General features: G+C 38.5%; 1 protein-coding gene across 1 annotated transcript in view; it reads left to right on the forward strand.

The window, feature by feature from the left end:
* The window catches only part of DOCK4 (dedicator of cytokinesis 4), a 501134-nt gene that overhangs the window by 410957 nt on the left and 70289 nt on the right, over window positions 1-19888 (forward strand). Inside the window, 2 exon segments of the mRNA XM_032643431.1 lie at window positions 7458-7552; window positions 18125-18200. Of these exon segments, the coding sequence (XP_032499322.1) occupies window positions 7458-7552; window positions 18125-18200 (171 nt within the window).

Genomic DNA, 19888 nt, shown 5'->3' on the forward strand with positions numbered 1-19888 from the left:
TTTTTGAGATTTCAGAAAGATAATATGGCACATATACTGTATAGTATCATATAGCACCTCCAGTAGAATTGGGGGTAGCAACTACAGCTGAGCCTTGAACTATGTGTAGTTGAAAATCCACACATAGCCTAGCGTCAGCCCTCTGTACACGTGGTTCCTCTCTATCCATGTTTCCTCCACATCCATGGCTCTGCATCCACGGATTCAACCAACTGCAGATTGTGTAGTACTATAGCATTTACTATTGAAAAACATCTTTGTATAAGTGAACCTGCACAGTCCAAACCCATGTTGCTCAAGGGTCAACTGTATAATCAAACATCTCAGTATTTCTGCAGCCAAATAAAATATTCGCTCTAGTTGGGATAAATAAAGACTATGAGTAGTTTGGGTAAGGTTTTGCTGCCAAATGTATTATAAAACCAAAAATCTTAGAGGACTGTGGGATTTGGGTATTGTGGTAAAGGAACTGACGACCTCAAACAGCAAACATTTATATAGAACTTAGTACACGTAAGGTACTGTTCTAAGAGGCTGATTAATATTAACTCATTTAATCCTGAAAAGAACCCCATGAGGTAAGCACTATTATTATTTTATTATGTCAGTTGCTTGACTCAGTAAACATTTGTTGAGCACCTTGGCTAGATGTTGGGAATATCAAGACTAATAAAACGATCTCTGTTAATGCCTTAGTGTTATCGGGGCATCTAAATCATAAGTTGTAAATGAGTGTGATATGTATAAGCAACAAGAGTGATAATGGCTAACGGTTACGTAGTACCTCCCCAGCCCCACTCCCTCAGCCATGAGGCAGATGCAGCGCTAAACTCTTTTCTTGCAGCGTCTCATTTCACTACCCCCTGCGATGAAGACTGATACTATCATCATTCCCAAGTAATTGCGAGGGCTAGGAATTCTATTAACGTCTCAGTTCTTTGCTCAGGCAGCTAAACTCAGCTTTTGCCTACACTTCAGTAAACTTCCCTAAACGAAGATCTTTGCTATCAAATTGTATAACATTTCCTTCGTCAGCTCTTTAAAAGTAATGAGGTAGTTCTGTTCATGAAGTGAGGACGTCTAAAAAGGCTAAATTGGCAGAGGGAGAGTTTGGGATTGGGGGGGGGATTTTTTGTATCTACATTTAGGTTAGAAACTGAGTAAATAAGGGAATGATCAGTAAGGAAAGGTACAACTTAATAGAGTGATATTAATGAAAAATGATAACTGTTATTGGGATTAGACACTAAAAATCCCACATAACCCTATTGGTTTAAAGTAATAAAGCGTATGTCCTCTTTTCCTCCACGCACATGATTCTGTTCCCCAGAGATAGTTGCTGTTAACACATAGGGGTGTATCCTCATAGACTATTTTCTATGCTGTATGCTCACGCGCATTTTTTAATGGAATCATACTGGTTGCACGTCTTTTCACACAGTAATATACCATGGACATTATATAGCCCAGTACATTATTCATTCTTCTGAATCTCATTATATGATGATCCATAATTATTTCCCTTTTAGTGGGCATTCAGGATGTTTCTGATTTTTGCCATTAGAAAGGATCCTGTGGTGTACATCTTGATACATATATCTCTATGGATTTGTGCCCTTATTGCTGTAGCATGAATTTCTGGAAGTAGAACTGTTGGATCATGGGATATATACATTTTACTCTTAATTGATACTGACAAATTATATATTGAGATTTTCAAATTAATCTTATTTTGGTTCTTTATTCCTAGCATCACTGCTTTTTTTCTCTTCTTATCAATTCAAAGAGAGATTTGGCCTAGCATTTCCCCATGGGTCTCTAAATCAAAATGAAAGTTGAAAGTCTGTAATTCTCAAGTATCTGCTAAGCCTAGTGCAGTTTTAAACTTCATTCTTGCTTGGAGAACCTGGGTGTCTCCAGGGTTACCGTTGGAGTGGCTTTCAGCATTGTGAACAGTAGGCCATTTCTCCTCCTTGGTCCTCAAGTACTTGTGAGTCACAGCGTCACCTGAAGTGTGTAGGAGCGCGGACCTGAGCGCTGGTCCTCTGCATTGTTTCCTTCCTTCTCTAGAACATGCCATTATTTTAGAAGTGAACAAAAGCAAAAACTAAGCAGTGACTAGGGTTTTTTTTTCCTTCTTCTGTAGTCAGTAATGTTTTATTATACACCTACCTTCTACTGGGGCCATATCCCTGGCATTTTATGTATATAGAGAGCAGTAAGACTCCTGTTTTTTGTTGATTGTGACTTTTCATATAGAACTGTGGTGATCTTGCTCTAAGCCTGACAGTGTACATGTTCTGGAAGTTATGTACAGCATTATTATTACCTTTCATTGTCTCCCTTATACTGGCCCACTAGCTTTCAACAATCATATCTGATCAAGTCTCAAGCCAACATTAAAACTCTGAGGACTTTACATTAACTGCAGGACAAAGTCCAGTCTTTTCATCAAGTCTTCCTTATCTTCAGTCTACCTTCCATCCTCATTGTCCTCCATCCCTTTCCAAATACCTTTCATTCCAGTCACTTAAGATTACTACGATTACTTGTATATTCCTAACAAACCATATAGATAATTTTTAATTCCTCTGGATCTTTTTTTTTTTTTTGTCTACCTGAAATGCCTATTCCACCACACCTCACTTCCATTGCCTAATTTGTACCCCGTTAATCCCTTCCCTGATTTCAGCTCCTGCAGTAAAATCCGGCCCAGATATCACTTTTTTTAAATGAAGCCTTCGTAGACTACAGTCCCCCTCTGTGACAGCATGTGCAACAATGCATGTTATTATTTGTTGTTTCCTTGTGTTCTTGATGACTATGGGCTCTCTGAGAGTAGGGGCTCTGTCTTTGTGTCCTAAGCACAGAGCCTGGAACATTAAATCTTTGTTGAATGAATCAACCGTCATAATAAATGTCTGCCTGCTTCAGAAGCCATCTTTTTCCATACAGTTATTTCAACTTATGGTCTTTATTTTATTACAGAAAAATAGTTCTATAGTTCTTGAGGATTGAGGATGATTTGAGAGTTATTTTTGCATGATGTACTTAAATAGTCAATTTTAAGGATATTAGTTTCAATGTGATAATGATGATTAACAGTCTTTAATTGAATTCAGACCTTGCATCAAGGGTGTTACACATTTGAAATTTGTGGCAAAATTTTAAAATAAGATTGACTATAGTCTAAATCATAAGTAAAGGAAATGTGTATCTAGAAGGCTCTGTCCCATTCATTGCTCTTGACATAAGGAGACAGTGTCCCAGGCTGTCTACGTACTTCATGATGCTTTTTTCCCAAATCTCTTAACTCAAGTTTCATGATCTCAAAAGGCCTCCTTCTGTGCCTCCCCAGTTCTGTTTCATACACCTGATTTCTATCTGTGCTATTCTGATACTATAGTACATGTAAACACAAAACAATGTGTTATATATTGTAGTCAGAAAATCTTTGTAAAACCAGAATTTGATCCTCTTACATGTCTGCATAAAGCCCCTCAGTGTCTCCACATCGCCCTCAGGATAAATTTCCAAACTGCTTACCAGGGAAAAGGTATGAGATTTATTTACCTTGTATTTATTTATTTACCTTTGATTGGTCCCTATTTATCATTATCTTTCTATTTATCTATCCATCTTTTTTTTTTAATTTTTTTTTTTAATTTTTGGCCGTGCCGCAAGGCATATGGGATCTTAGTTCCCCACCCAGGTATCGAACCCCCGCCCCCTGCATTGGAATGCGTGAGTCTTAACCACTGGACGGCCAGGGAAGTCCCTATCCATCTTTTATTTATCCCTACTTACCTACCAGCCCCATTTTTTGCCACTCCCCTTTGCAGCCTGGGCAACCTCTGTCTTGAGTCTGAGGCTTGGAGGTGCCCTTCCCTCTGTGTGGAATACCTGGCCCTCAGATGTATCCTAGTTTGTACCATGTGCGTAAATAGATTAGCATTCGTCTCTCTCACAAAACTCTGAGCTCCAGGAAGGCAAAAGTCACATTCAACTAACTTAACTCTGGTGTGGCATGTTGCAGGCACTCCGTAAATATTATTGCATGAATAAATGAAAGAGTATATTTTACCCCACTAGGTGTCCCCAGCATCTTACACAGTGCCCGGCACATATTAAAGGACCCGATATTTATAAATGAGTAAGTGTTAATGATAATGTAACATCATAACAACTGCTCCGGCTTTCTTTTCTATTTGAATGTGAGACTTTTTATTGTTTTTGAAGGTTTTCATATGAACGTTCTTACTTGAACCTTTTACACTGCAGAAAAAGTGTTTCTGTAAAGTAACACCTCCCTGTTTGTCTTTTTTTATTTTGAACCCTTATTTGAATAATTACCGGGAATACAGTGAAGTAACCATGTTGTACTATTTGAAGTAAACAAACAGAAAAGAAACTGCTCCCAGGCAGCCAATTTTGAAATGATGGCATATGAGAAACACTTATTTCTGTGTGCTGTCCAAACAGGAGTATTATTACAGCAGTGTTCTTTTTCTAGATTATAAAAAAATCTGTTATTTAGTTATCGTTATGTGTGCAAAATAATTTCACGTATCTATGCAGAAGCTCTTGTTTAGTGAAATAATCAGAGCTGAAAAGCACTCAGAACAGACAAGGAAATACCATTGTATTGGGGGAGGGGATGCTGAATCTAGCGTTCAGGTCTTAGTGCTTTAAAACATTGGAACTGAGTTTGAAATGTAACCTGTCGCATGGCAGCTGACAAGAAATACTTGCTGAACTAAATTACATGTAAGTACCACAGTGGAAGGTGTTTGTGTTACCATCTGCTAAAACATTAGCCTACAGTTGAGAAATAAGAAACATGTTTGCATACTGTATGAATAGATACGTGATCATATTAATTATTTTTAATCTTCTCTAACTACAAGGGACCTTAAAGCCCCTGCATTATAAAGCCTCAGAGCTGAGTTCCAGAGAGGTTAAATAAATTAACAAGGTCACTGAGCCAGTTAATGACCGAGGCAGGATTACAATCTAGATTTCCTGATTCTCAGTATAATGTTCTTTTATTTTCATTGTAAGGTTTCTACAAATGAATGTCCTTGGTTCTGTAAAGGTAGATAAAGTTTAGAAACCTACTTGAGACACTGAAAAGTTTTCTTCAGGGAAATAAAGGTTGATGTCAATACATAAGCATTGGCACAAGGTCCCATGCTGGCACGCCTTTTATTATATTTTGTGAGATAAGTGGGAATAAAAAAATGAGACGGTACAGAAACAGGTTGTCTGTCTCTGCTCCTATACCTGGAATAACGTCACCTTTGTCCCCTGCACTACAAAAGAATGAGCCAAGTTGCTAGCCCAGAAGATAGATATCTTGCTTCCTGCCGCCAATTTTTCAGCCAATTTTTTTCTCAGTGCAATGGACATCACACTCTCCTATTTCCCCCCGCAAAGGGTGCTGCCTACAATTTCCAATTCCGTTAAAAGATTGGAGGAGAAAAGATGAAACATCAGTATTTTAGAATTTATTTAAACTATTCCTAAGTACTTGTAGACTGTGAAAAAACAAGCAACTCACCACCTTCATGATTTTTTCTTTAATATCTATCTAAGCAAATGCAACAAGACAGGAAACTAAAGTGAGCTGTAACACTTAGAAAGGTACAATGCAGGGCTTCCCTGGTGGCGCAGTGGTTGAGAGTCCGCCTGCCGATGCAGGGGACACGGGTTCGTGCCCCGGTCTGGGAAGATCCCACATGCCGCGGAGTGGCTAGGCCCGTGAGCCATGGCCCCTGAGCCTGTGCATCTGGAGCGTGTGCTCTGCAACGGGAGAGGCCACAACGGTGAGAGGCCCGCATACTGCAAAGAAAAAAAAAAAAAAAGAAAGGTACAATGCAAACATCATTTTTCTCAGGGATTATATGTATTCATGTCTGGGAAACTCAAAAGAATAAACCGGAAAACCGTTTGGAATAAGTTTTAGAAATGCATTAAAAAGGGCTTCTCACAGTTTTAGTGAGCTAATGACGTCCTATCCCAAAGGAGGGCTAGAGTGGGAGGTGTTTTCCAAAATTATCTGACCCGTAGTAGAATACGTTTGGGAAACTGGTGATTCTGACAACACAGGGAGGATCTGTCTGGCCATTTAAAGAAAGATGACCTATTGGGCATGTTTCCACATGGCACATACCACACATCAACGTATGTGTGCTGAAGCCAAAGAAGCTAAAATAAATTCTTGTCAAAATATTTATGGGTTTGATCAAAGCTGTTAGAATATGTAAACGCACACACACAGCTCCCACCTGTTTCTTAGTTTTCTAGATTCTATCTTTCTGTCTTCTAATGGTATGAGTGACAATTGTAATCTTACGTTCAAGCAGCTTACGTGCTTGACATTATGTATTGTTATGTATTGTTGGGTTTGGTAAATAAAACTCATGTGTTTGGGGTGTTTTTTCTAAGCAAAACCATACTGTTGCCTTCAATCAGATTGTTAAATATATTTTCCTAGCAGTACTTAAGTTACAAAAAAAATTATTAAGTTTTCTAGTTAATAAATCTAAATGATAGCTAGATTGAGCCAATCTCTTTTTGAGTAGGGCAAGCTCCATTTCATTCATTACCTGCGGTGTGTTATCTTCTTGATTCCTTGTTAAATATAATGTGCTCCAGCACTTTGAACCTATCTCTTGTAACGTTTTAAGAAATATTTCCATGCCTGACAACAGCTTCTTGTCAAGAGTGTTTCCAGGTGATCTCTTTAAAGATAACATCTCCGTAAATACCACTCCCCCTGGTATGGCATCTCTGTGAAGAATACCTTGACACTCTCTTAGCTTCTAAGGACTTGTCACTGGGCTCAGCTTAGCGCACATCCATTATTTCTATTTATTCTGCATAGGACCCTCAGATTCTATAAACCTGCATGCATCCCATTAATACTGCATCTTCAGAATGCCCTCTAAGAAATATGGGATTTTTGCTTAAGATGCTTTTTAATGAACATGAAATCATCTTAAGCAAAACATTTCTAAATTTTGACACCCACTTAAAGGAAAACAAAATCGAACCAGGACCATTTACAGTTCTCTTGAGTTGAAAAGTTCTGAAGTTTAGGACACTGTAATAGAAGAAAGAAAATACATTTCCCTGCTAATCTTCTGTTAACTAGTTTTCCATTTTATTTCTAAAATCTACATTTTTGGAGCTTGTGAAGAAAAACCAAAAGTCATTTCCACTGTGCATGAGAAAGAGAAGGAAGAAGGAACATTTGGGAAGGGTAGCAAACCAGCTGGGTGCTAAGAATGGGAAGGGCAATGATTCCCTCTCCTGGGTAAACTATTGAAATAGGGCTCCCTTCTCTGTAATTGCTTTGGAAATGGTAACAACAGCACTGTGTGTGTGTGTGTGTGTGTGTGTGTGTTGACAGTTATAATAACTCAGTAAAATTGTCTCTTTCCTCCTTATCCAAGGATTTCCTGCTGCAGATCTTTACTGTGTTCCGAATATTGATACGCCCAGAGATGTTCCCAAAGGACTGGACTGTCATGCGCTTGGTGGCTAACAAGTAAGACATTTACACTGATAATAATTGCAGCTCATTGCTTAGGGGGAGAGGAGACTGCAAAACAGTCTTTTCACTTTGATCTCAAGTTTGAAACCTCCAAATCCTGGAGTTCTTTTTCTTTGCCTCTGAATTAATTTCTCACTCATTTTTTGGTTTTTTGCTTGTTTATTTTTTGTTTTTTTTTTTTGATGATTACTATTTGTTTTAAATAGGCAATATATTAACATAGTTCAAAATCAAACAGTATAACAGAGTATGCCTTGAGAAGTCCCCCTCCCATTACCTTATTTATCACCTACCCCCAGCCTGAAGTAACTACTTTTATTAGTTTCTTACATGTCCTTCCATTGTTCCTTTATGCAGGGCCTAGCAGGTAGCACAATAGATAAACTCCCTTGCACATCTCTCTTTCACTTAAATCCTGGCAGTCTTTCCAAATCAACACATAGAAAGCTCCTCATTCATTTATGGTTTCTTTTTCTTTTGTAGCTGTATAATATTCTATTAACTAGACGTATCATAGTTTATTTAACCAGCCCTGTTGCTGGACACTTGAGTCGTTTCTGATCTTTCTTAATTCATTTTAACTCAGCAGAATCCATTAAGCATCTCCCATGTACTGAGCACTGGGAATAAGATATGACCCTTCAGTGGGACACATGAAGACTGAAGATCCTGTTACACACCTGAGAAATGTGACCAGCAGAAGGCTGAAATAGTGCTCTGAAGGAAGTTCAGAACTAGATACAGACATATGGGAAGTTATTGATGTAAAAGTGAATCTCTGAGAGTTGATTAGATTAGCTTGTATTAAGCATATCGGGGGGCGGGGGAGGTAGAATGATCTGAGGTCAATACTTGGATGAATAGGAGTCAGGAAAGGAGAGTAGGGGATGGTCAGAATGGCAGGAGCTGTTCCTGGAGGGCACAGTGTCATGGATTTATCTGCTGTCACCCTTCTTGCCTCTAGTATCTCAGGATACAAAATGAAGATGAAGTTTTTTTAGGAAAGTGGCCTGATCTCCACACTTGTAGTTTATCCTATTTCATAAGCATTCTTTCCTTCAAGCCCACATATGCCTGCCTCTCCTTCTTCCTTTTCTCCCATCCCCAGCACTCCCATGCTTAGGGTGAAGGTTAGATTCTCCAGGTATCTATTCATAGGCCAAGGACGCTGTATGTCCTCCCCAGATGCCCAGATATGATGGTGGTAACAGCCTCAGGAAAATCGGGTTTGATTTTGATTAGATATGCCTAATATGGCTTCTGCTGCAGTATACATTTATAAATGGGGAGGTGTTAAAATGCTGTGTTAAAAACTTGGTGAAGTAACAAACAGTATAATATGGCATATTATATTTTACATAAGTACAGAAACAGCTTTTCCATTTTGAAGACTAATTGAGACTCCTGAAATAGCTCTCTTTAGAGTTTAGCATATTTAGCTTGATATCTGTGAGTAGAATCAAATATCTCTTCATCTGGATGTCCAGATGCTACAGATTTAAGTGGGAGCCATTGGTCATGTATCTGGCCTTATTACCAAAGAGCAAATATTCCGGGTACCTGGCAAGGGCTATGGAGTGCTCCAGGGAGCCACATGGGAAGGGGTCCAGGCTGCTGACATCATCATCATACAGCATCATCATTTGGCCATTCTGCCTGCCCTGTGTGCAGAGGGATATTTTGAGTTGAATTAGAATTTTCAGTGGGGGACTTCCCTGGTGGTGCAGTGGTTAAGAATCCGCCTGCCAATGCAGGGGACAAGGGTTCGAGCCCTGTTCCGGGAAGATCCCACATGCTGCGGAGCAACTAAGCCTGTGCTCCACAACTACCGAGCCTGCGCTCTAGAGCCCGCAAGCCACAACTGCTGAGCCTGTGCTCTAGAGCCCGCGAGCCACAACTACTGAAGCCCGCACACCTAGAGCCTGTGCTCCACAACAACAGAATCCACCGCAATGAGAAGCCCGCGCACCGCAATGAAGAGTACCCCCTCTCGCTGCAACTAGAGAAAGCCCACGTGCAGCATCCGAGACCCAACATAGCCAATAAGTTAATTAATTAATTAAATTGAAAGAAAACCAGCAGCTGTTATTAAAAAGAAAAAAAGAATTTTCAGTGGCAGAAATTCAAACTGAAAGTAAATTTAACATTTTGTTCCTTTTGTACAAAGGCGGTGCTTGAGCTTCTGAAAACCATGGCAACCATGTGGCTTTTGATATGAGATGCCATCACGCTCTGCCCCACCTAAAAATCTCTACTCCCTTTAGGAAGACTTTATTGTCACATGAGTGGGTAGAAGACTTGGAAGTCTAGATTCTGTTTTCAAGTAAACATATGGTGTTCAAGATTTTCATCTATAATGTTAACCAAATAGGAACATGATTTTGTTAGAGATGAGCTCTGTGTAATGCATTTAACCAGAAGATTAGTCCCATAGCAAACCCAAGAAAAAAGGCCATAAGCGTTTGCTGAATGCAATAACATCATTCCATTGCCACCCAAGTCAGTGCCGATAGGAATCTGGCACTACTTTTCCACTGGCGATGACGGGCTGTGGCAGATCCAACCTGATTCACAGACAGGACCCCAGGGCCTGGTAAAGCACCTGCCAAGTTGGAACAGACCACCTGCTCTTTGCTGTTCAGTTTCCCTCTCCTCTCCTCATTTAACTGCCATAGCCATTTCCCATTCAAATTATGAAAGCCTGTGGGATCTTTCTTGTGCTATAAATGCAATGTAGTTCAGAGATAAGCCTTTAGCTATTTGTGCCTTATCTGTAAAAAACAATTAACCTCAATAATATTGGTAGAAAAATAAATTTCTGAAAGATGTTAAAGATATTTTAAATATGTTAAAGAGCACACACCAGAAGGAAAAAGTTTTTACTTTGTTAAACTATATAGAAGCAAGTTGCAGAAGCTAGATCTAGGTCCCTGAAGTTGACCACCTTTTCTTCCATGATACTAACTCTCTTAGACAAATATTTGATAAGGGCCCCTCAAAGAGGCATTTCAACCTGGACTCCCACTTTTACAACCCACTTGTTTGCTTAATACGTGTCAAATTTATAGTAACTGGCCGAGAAGTCACCATTGCCCTACACTTGAACTCAACTGAATAGCTCATCCCGCAAAATATGTTATTTTATGTGCTGGTCCTTTCTTCCTGTGTTTTCAAGTCAGTTAAATGCCCTTAACTTTCTTCCATCAACTGTGCTGTCCCAAATCCTGTAGCTTCTCGGCTTTATGTGAAGTCCTGCCGAAAGCTGTGACTACAGACACCTGGCGATTAGTATGGTCTTTTGTTTATTTCTACCTGAATGTCTCACATTGTGTAACGTAGTAAGTGCGTCCAGGCTAAATTTCACAAGGATAAGAAACTTGACTTCTGCCTGCTTGCAAAGCTCTATTGTGCCTATCCACTGTAATTTCTTGGTAGGATGAGGACAACTGCTCAACCTGAGAAAGAGAACATAAGGGAGATGAAAATTAAGTACCAAAAATACAGGACACTTTGAGACAAGCTTCTCTCCACCCCCTTCCATACACATTGCAAAATACAGTACAAAAATAAAGTTACAGCTTTATACATATTTTCAAGGAGATAAATCTTGTAACAGACTTACTTACAGAGAAGAGTAAAAACTCCCTGGCCCTGCAGCTGAAATTTCAGGCCCTTATTTTGTTTATCTTGTGTGCATTTGGCTTCAAACATATACTTTTTTGTGTGTGTTTTTTTCCCACCAAACACTGAATTGTTTAGCTGATTACTGCCTTCACCAGTTTAGCTTTCAAATGAGATCTGTGTAGCAAATAAGTGATTTATTGAATCAGAGATTCTTAGGGAAGGTCATCTATTCATTCACTGACCTATTCATTCAGTACATATTTTCCAGTGTCTAACGTGTAAAAATAAATGTCATAGAGATAAAAAGCACAGTTCTATGAGAGGGGTTATGAAAGGAACTTTGTTCTGGACTAGGATAGGAGGAGTTTTTTTGAAGGAGTGAAACTTGAGCTGAAATCTAAAGCAGGAGTTAACAGGCAGATAGCAAAGGAAGACTGTTCTTATCAGCAGGAATAGCATATACAAAGGCCCTGTGGTCAGAGTGAAGATGGCACATTCAAGGAGCTGAAAGACTGTGGGGCAGAAATGTCAGGAGGGAAGGAACAAGTACAAATGAGGTTGGAAGAAGACAGGGTCCAGATATTAGGGGGTAGAGAGACAAGGGAGAAACCAGGAAGGACCAGTTAGGAGCTTAATACAGCAGTCCAGGTAAGAGATGATGATGGCTTCAATAGGTGGATTGCAGTGAAGGTAGTGAGAAGATCAATTCTGAAGACAGAGATGATAAGACTTGCAGATGACTGGCTGTGGGCAAGAGAGAAAAAAATTTGAAGATAGCTCTTAGAATTTTGGCCTGAACAGAAGGACAAATGATGGTGCCTTTCACTTAGATGGAAGATGCTGAGAGAGGAGTAGCGTTAGGGGTGGGAGAGGTGAGGAATCCTGTATTGAACAGAAGTTTGAGATGCTCCTAGATACCCAAGTGGAGATGTAGGAGAAGAAGCTGGACATGCTTGTATGGAGCTCAGAGAAGAAGTCAAGGCTAGAGACATACATTTGAGGGTCATTAGCGTTGGGTAGTATTTGAAGCCATCAAACTGAATGAGAGCACCCTAGAAGAAAGTATAGATTGAAAAGAGAAGACTACTTAAGCCTGGGCCCTGGAACATGCCAACCATTCAAAGGCCAGAATGTTGAGAGGCAACCAGCAACAGAGACTGAAAAGGAGTAGCCTGTGATGAAAGATGCGAACCAGAAGGGTATAGTACCGTATGAGGAAAATATTTCATGAAGGAAGGAGTATCAAGAGCTGCTGGGAGGTTGGAGGATGAAGACTGACAATTATCCCTGGGATTTGGCAGTGCGGTGTAGATATTGGTGACCTTGACAAGTGCTGTTTCATGGAGTGTTGGAGATGAAAGTCTTATTAGAGTGAATTTGCGAACAGATGGGAATTGAGAAAGTGAAAGCAATAATTATCAGCTCTTTAGAAGATTTTGCTGTAAAAGGGAGCAGAGAAATGGGGCTATATCTGGAAGGAGATATGAGTACTAGGATTCATTTCTAAATATGGAATATTATGCATGTTGGTTTACTGATAGGAAGGGCACAGAAAAGAGAAATATTGATGGTGCTAAAGAAATCAGGCCCAAGTGAAGGAACGGTGTCCTTGGATAGGCAAGTAGGGATGAGAGCAAGTATTTCTCATTGTGCCTGTCTGTCAGCTTTCCTAAAGGGTGGCACCTGTCCACCATCGACTTGCACTGGAAACTAAATCAACTGTGTAAGCATGCAGTTTAGTTCATCTGACGTTGTTTTTTGTGGTGAGACTTCTCAGTGAAGGAAGCTCACCACACTCAGAGTAGCACTGATCTAGTGCACACAAGGAAGCTTGGCCTTAGCTAGGAGCATTGATACTTTTTCCATAGTAACAGGAAGGAAGACAGAGTATGTGACACTGACCATGAAAAGTTTTATGTTAGAGTAGCTGATCTGTTGAACACCCATTGTACTATTGTTTTTTGTTGATGGTGGTGTTTTTCTATTAGGGTAATTATCTTTAAACACTTTTACTGTCCAGGAGGAAAGATAGTGATTTTTATCAAAACTATATATTACTGAGATGAATGTACCAAAAACTTTGATAGTTATAGCAAATATTTACACAAGAATTGCCTGCACACTGCATCTCCAGGTGAGTTGTGAGGAGCTGGTAGAGAGAATGAATACATGAGGAAAGGCAAGAATACATTAAGGTTTAAGCCTAATAGGTCAGAAAAACTGAGGCTTTTGTGACATGAGTGATTTTTTGCCAATACTGCCCAGAGGAGGAGGTCAAGGAATTTTAAAAAATTCTTCCATTTCAATTCTTGTTCTTTCTTTTTACCTCACCCGCACTGCATGCTTCCTTCACCGAAAGCAAAATTACTGATCCTTTTCCTTCTTCCCCATTTTGGCGGATTCTGTGCTCTCCACTTGGAGTGCCTTTCTCCATCAGCTTTGCCTGTCTTAATTTCAGTCTCTTCTTCAAAATATCTATAGAAAAGTATAAAAAGTTCTACAAGCTTTACATTTTAGAATTATCTAGTACAGCAAGTAATTATCACAAAGCATACATTTAAATACAGGTTTGAGGCTATAGTCATTCAACAAACACTGGGCTAGGCCCTTGATGATGCAGTGTTTAACAAGGACAAATTCCCCAAATGTCATTGCTTTCCAAGTTCCAACCCTTGTTTGTCTTCTCTTCCATCTGTAACACCAGACCTCAGAATGAACTGTCACGTGCATCAGAATCACCTGGCTGGGCCCCGGTGTGATCTCACCAAGCCATAGGCACTGGTGAGGCCCTAAAGTCTTATGTAACCTTCAGGTGTTGCTCATGTACTGACATTTGAGGACCACTAGCTCAGCTCAGTTTCCCTGATGGCTGTCCAGGATTTTTATCTGCCCTAAATGTCTTTGTGGTGATTTCTTCTGCCCTCTTAACCTGTCAGGTTGTAGGGAAATTGTCGTACTCCAAATTTAGATCTCCATAGCTTTTCAGTGCACAAACATCAGCCTTGTTGATGCCCAGTTTATCCAAAAGGTGCTCCTCTCAATCCATTTATAATTTATGGAGATGGGCTTTTGCTTCAGCAAATTATCAGGTTGGAGTAGTTTTCAAAAGGACAATTTATAGGAGATGAGGTTTCTATAGGAGGGATAGCGTTGCTTAAAAAATACTTTCTAAATGCCAGGAATGAAGTGGCAACTGGAAAACTTGAAGAAAGCTTTGATTTCTTGTGCACCACTTTCTCTTTTATGTATACATTTATCATGCTGTTCCATAGATTAGGGCTGTCAAAAGTGATCCTTATGCCTGCATTTCTGTAGCAGACATCAGTATTTTGACCGTTTGTAGTAAAAGATTGCAAAGCCTTTCTTAGCTGTTGAGTTGGAGCGCTGAGATTTAAAATGTTCCTATATTCAGAAACTGAGTCATGAGTAAAAGAATAAAACCCAAGGAGCCACACGGTTTTGGATAAATTAGAACAAGTAAAGAAAAATCCTTAAACGCTACAGGTATCCACTACAGTGAAGGAGTAATAATGTATATATGCCTTTAGCTGGCTTGGAGACCTGTGTGCCAGGAAACTGTCTTAGTGCTGAGACATAAAAAGCTTTGGGAGCTGCCTCTGTGACTTGGGCTGAATGTTATGAGCATAAATGAAAAGCAATTGAAGTAGAGTCATTTTAAGATCTTTCTAGCCCTGAGGAGTCTTATTTTTGGAGGTCTTACCCTTCATCATATCAAACATTAAATAGACCCACATGCCACATGCCAGAATGAAAAGCAATCTCTACAGTTTGCTTTTTAAATTATTGGCCTATGGAGTAAATCATTTAATTCCAATTACCTGTGATTTCTCAGCACTTCTGTTTACTTAGGAATTCTTGTTAAGTTATAAAAAGTAACCTCTAGTTTTTTCAATATAAAAGAAGTTGTATGAATATTAAATTAGACAATTAATGAAAATGATAATGTTGCATTCTGTGGACATGTTATGAACGTTTTTTTTAGTTTTTATTTTGCAGTTTTAGTTTTTGATTCCATAACACTTTTTCAGGGCTCAATATTTTCCAAAGGCCCTGTACCCTGTACCTCTTGTGCCTGATGATAAAGTAGCCTTGATAAGATAAGAGGGTGAGGTGTTCAATCCAGAGCAAGGATGCAAGACCCTTTAAAGAACCACAGTAGTCATCAGCCTAAAATTCTAGAAGGCAGGAGAATGTGAAGCAGTGTTGTTTGGAATGTGCTTCTGACTCAGACCTACCTCTCTAGAGCCTTGCTTTTCAAAGGGTGGATTGTGAATCAACAGCATTAACATCTCCTGGAGCTTGTTAGGAATGCAGAACCTCAGGCGCTCTCCCAGGCCTGCTGGATCATAATCTGCATCGTAACTAGATTACCAGGTACCCGGGAAAGTTTGTCTAACTTTTAAAAGTCTAGAGCAGTGTTTCTCAGTTTTGGGTGTACATAGACTCTTCGGGGAGCTTTACCAATCCTGATGTCCAGGTCGCACCCCAGCCCAGTTATTAAATCTCTGGGGGTGTGATCCTGACATCTGTGTTTTTAAAGCTCCCAAGTGATGAGACTCATGGGTTCTTCATAAAGCCAGAGAGGCTCCATATTGTTTACCAGAAAGCACAGTTCAAGAAGCCGTGGATTTTTTTTTTTTTTTTTTTCTTTTTGCGGTACGCGGGCCTCTCACTGCTGTGGCCTCTCCCGTTGCGGAGCACAGGCTCCGGACGCGCAGGCTCAGCGGCCATGGCTCACGGGCCCAGCTGCTCTGCGGCATGTGGGATCTTCCCGGACCGGGGCACAAACCCGCGTCCCCTGCATCGGCAGGCGGACTCTCAACCACTGCGCCACCAGGGAAGCCCGAAGCCATGGATTTTGTATATGTGTTTGGGACCCAGCATATAAATAACAAGTGAGTAATCTTTGCCATGGAATAATCTGTCTCACTTGGAAGATTGAGTTTGGTGGCTCCTTTCCGGAGCATTGGGCCCAATAACCCAAGTCCCAGATATGTCATGTTTCACTAACACTAGAGGTTATTGTTTCTGAACAACAATCCAAGCTAGAGTTGTGGGCCAGAAGGTGGTTTTTGATGTAAAACTCAGGTGTAGTGGGACTGTGTGTGTTTCTCCATTGGATGTCAAAGAACATTTGTTAAGGATGCAAATTTTTCTTTTTTAAACTTAGAAGCTAACACAACATTTTTAATCAACTAGGCTCCAATATAAAATAATTTTTTTTTAATTTAAAAAAATAAATAAATAAACTTAGAAGCCCCACAATCTACTACATGCTGGGCAAAGAGTCCCTTCCTTGCCTGATAGCATTTCATTTTCTGACAAGTAAGCTTTAGTTTCATATAGTAAGATTTGAATTAACTACTTGGGAGACTTAATCAGTTACCATTATTGATTTCACCAGTGTCTGGACAATTGCCACTTTACACACCTGTTACTTGCAGGTGATTTGTCTCTGATAGGAAATTCGCTGTTGATATCTGCCATTCGAGAGGGGAGGAGAAACCACAGGACTTCTCAATCTCATAGGCTTTACTTATAGTTAATTTTCGTAGGATAATTCACTGAAAGATGTAGATGACATATAAAAGGCACATGTATGTAACACAGTGCTTGCTCATGGTAGAGCAAATGCCCATGAAAATGGTGATTTTCTTCTCTTTCCTCTTCTTACCTTGAGCTTCCACATTCAACCATCCAACTCCTTAACCTCGCTAATCTTACTCTCCTGCCCCACAAGGAGACTATAATAGTGAGTTTTCCAGCAGATTACAATAATGAACATTTAAGTTCTTCAAAGACTATAAATATTCTTGTAATTAGTAAATACTCTTCTAATCTATATTTTACCAGTAGGACAACCGAGGTGTGAGGTTGGTGGGGGTGTTTTGTTTTGTTTCATGTTGTTTTACCTATAGGGTCAGACAGCTATATCCTTCAGTTACAAATCCTGTAATGAGAGCTGGGGTCTCATCACATCACAAGCACTTACTTATGCGTGCATCTTAAAAAAGGCCAAAGAGGTTTTAAATATCAATCATTTATACGTTGGTGCTTGGTTTTGGGTGGTTTGGGGAGTGACCTATCTTGTTTCAATATAATGCTATATCTAACATTAAATGAACCAATTGGAAATACATTCAATTTTGAATATATACTCTTTTAGCTGTAAAAAGGAGCAGATTTTGAACAAAATGGATAACTCAAGAGTTAACCAAGAATACTCACCAAATCTTCCTTTTTTAATCTCCCTAACAAAATACATATGACTATATATGCCCCCTCTGACAGGCTTTCCCTAATTTCTCCAGTTCAGAGATGCCCCATTCTCTATATTGCTGTAACACTCACTGTCAGTTTCACATAGCTAAGTACTGGGTTATAGACAATTTCACAGTCTGTAATGGTTTCTTTAGTGGCAATCTTGTCACCATGAGAGAAGGAATCTGACTTCCAAAGCTCTTACATGCCCCCTAACACCTTAAACGGGAGAGAGCAGGAGAAGATGTCTAATAAATACTCAATATGGTCTGTCATTTTATCCATTTCATCTTTGGGCTCCATCTCTTTTTCTGTATTTTTTAAAAGTCTGACTTTCTTCCATGTTAATAAAATATAGAATATTATAGGTTTATTAAATCATTTTTGCTTTGGAAATTTACAAATTACAAAACATGAAGATATTAATATAATTCTAAGTCATATGAATTCATAGATTTTTCTGCATATCAGTGATGGATTTCTTTTCCTTCTTGTTTTTTCCTGGGCATCTGTTCTCTTTTTTATTTCAAATATGAATTATCTAGTATAGTTCCACAGGCTTACTGAAGGTTTTCTTCTTAGTTACTTTATTCTTGCCTGATAAATGATTTTCACTAACGTGATGTTTCCAACTTAAAATGTATTCTCTTTTATCACTAGCGTTATTATTACAACGGTTCTGTACCTGTCAGATGCACTTCGTAAGAACTTCTTAAATGAAAACTTTGATTATAAGGTGAGTATCCATTTAGATGACTATCCTACCTGGGCTAAAAGGTTTCACATTGTCCCTCAGGAAATTACCTCACGTATTTTCTTTCTCTTAGTAGTAGAGAAAGTTATTCTGTCTACCTCAGGTTAATCTTGGGCCCTATTAGTTTATGAATAATGTTAGAAGAGTTTTTCATTATATTTTTGAACAAGTTAGGTCTATAAATATGTTTATCAACCTGGTGGAAATCATAGTGCTTAAGAGGAGAGAAATTTCTTTATTGTTACTGTAAATTTTAATTCTTATTCTTTTTGATCCCTATGCATGCATGACAAAAAGAACTTAGAGCATAATGTTTTTAAGACATCTTTTAAAATAGAGTTTATGTGAAGAATGTATTTACAAAGTAAACCCTTTAGTTCCTTTACTTCTTCCCATTTTTTAGAATGAATTAGTGAAAAGAAATAAAAAATGAAAGATTAGTAAGATTCTTTAAGACAGATCTCTGTGTAAGTCTGCAGTGTAATGTGATATGCCTGGGTCTCTAAGAATTCTCGATACACCATTTTTAAAATGGGAAATGATAAATAAAAATGGGCAGTGCCTATCCTGGTTTCCCTTCTTAGTGGTGTTTGATGTTTTTTACATCTTTGTTTCTTATTCTTTTAAAAATAACCTCTTTTATATTAAACATTTAATAAAATGTCCTTATCAGGTAACTAGGAAATACAAAAAGTACAATAGAAACCAATGAAATTTTAATGGTTCCATAATATGTCTTTATACTTTACAATAAAGTATCAAAATTTCATAATCACAGTGCTACTTTGTAATATTCAAGTTGTTTCTACTGTTTTATTCTTATAAATTACTCTTTTTATGTGTATTCTTACAAAATAAAAGTTGGCATATATTCCTAGCTATTTCTTTGGATAAATATTTGTAAGTGAAAATATTGTTAAAGACTGTACCAATTATATTTGATTGCCTATATGTACGCCAACACTAGAAGAGACAATTTAGGGGGGCAATTTGATAAAGGGAACAATTTTTTTTGCTTTAATTTACATTTCTTACTAGTTATGTTATTAATTATTCATTAGTTATTAACTAGTAGTATTGAATAATTATTGACTAAAATTCATATTTTGTAAAGAATATGTTCTTGATTTTTGTTCATTATTTTGCTTGGAGTGTTATATTCTTTTTTATTTGTGAGAACTCTTTATGTATAAAAGATATTAACTCTTTATAATATTTCTCCTATTTATCTTTAATTTTACATGGTGTCAGTAGAAAAGTAGTTTCCTTCCATGATGTCCTCCATGTTTTTGGTTAGGTTTATTTTTGGGAATTTTATTCTGATCTCTTTCTGATGCTGTTTTTAGTATAAGAGAACTTAGAAGATTTGTCTTGGTACGGAATTTTTATATACTCTCTGAATTTAAAGCAATTAGCATATCCAAAAGAGTGTACGTATCTTTTTTTTCAGTTCTACATGAAAAGGGGTTCCAGAAATGAAATCACACAGGAGTAAAGTAATCCAACTTATACCTCAGCCTCCTTGGAGACACGCAGACATGTTATAAGAGAAACAAAACATCTGCCATTTAGCATGTACCAGAGAGCTCATGAAACTTGGGATACAACATTGAAGCAATACAAAAATAGATAGTATTTATTTAGTTAGTTTACTTCTTTGTTATAGAAAA

Source organism: Phocoena sinus, chromosome 9 (assembly GCF_008692025.1).
Source record: "Phocoena sinus isolate mPhoSin1 chromosome 9, mPhoSin1.pri, whole genome shotgun sequence".
Classification (NCBI taxonomy): domain Eukaryota; kingdom Metazoa; phylum Chordata; class Mammalia; order Artiodactyla; family Phocoenidae; genus Phocoena; species Phocoena sinus.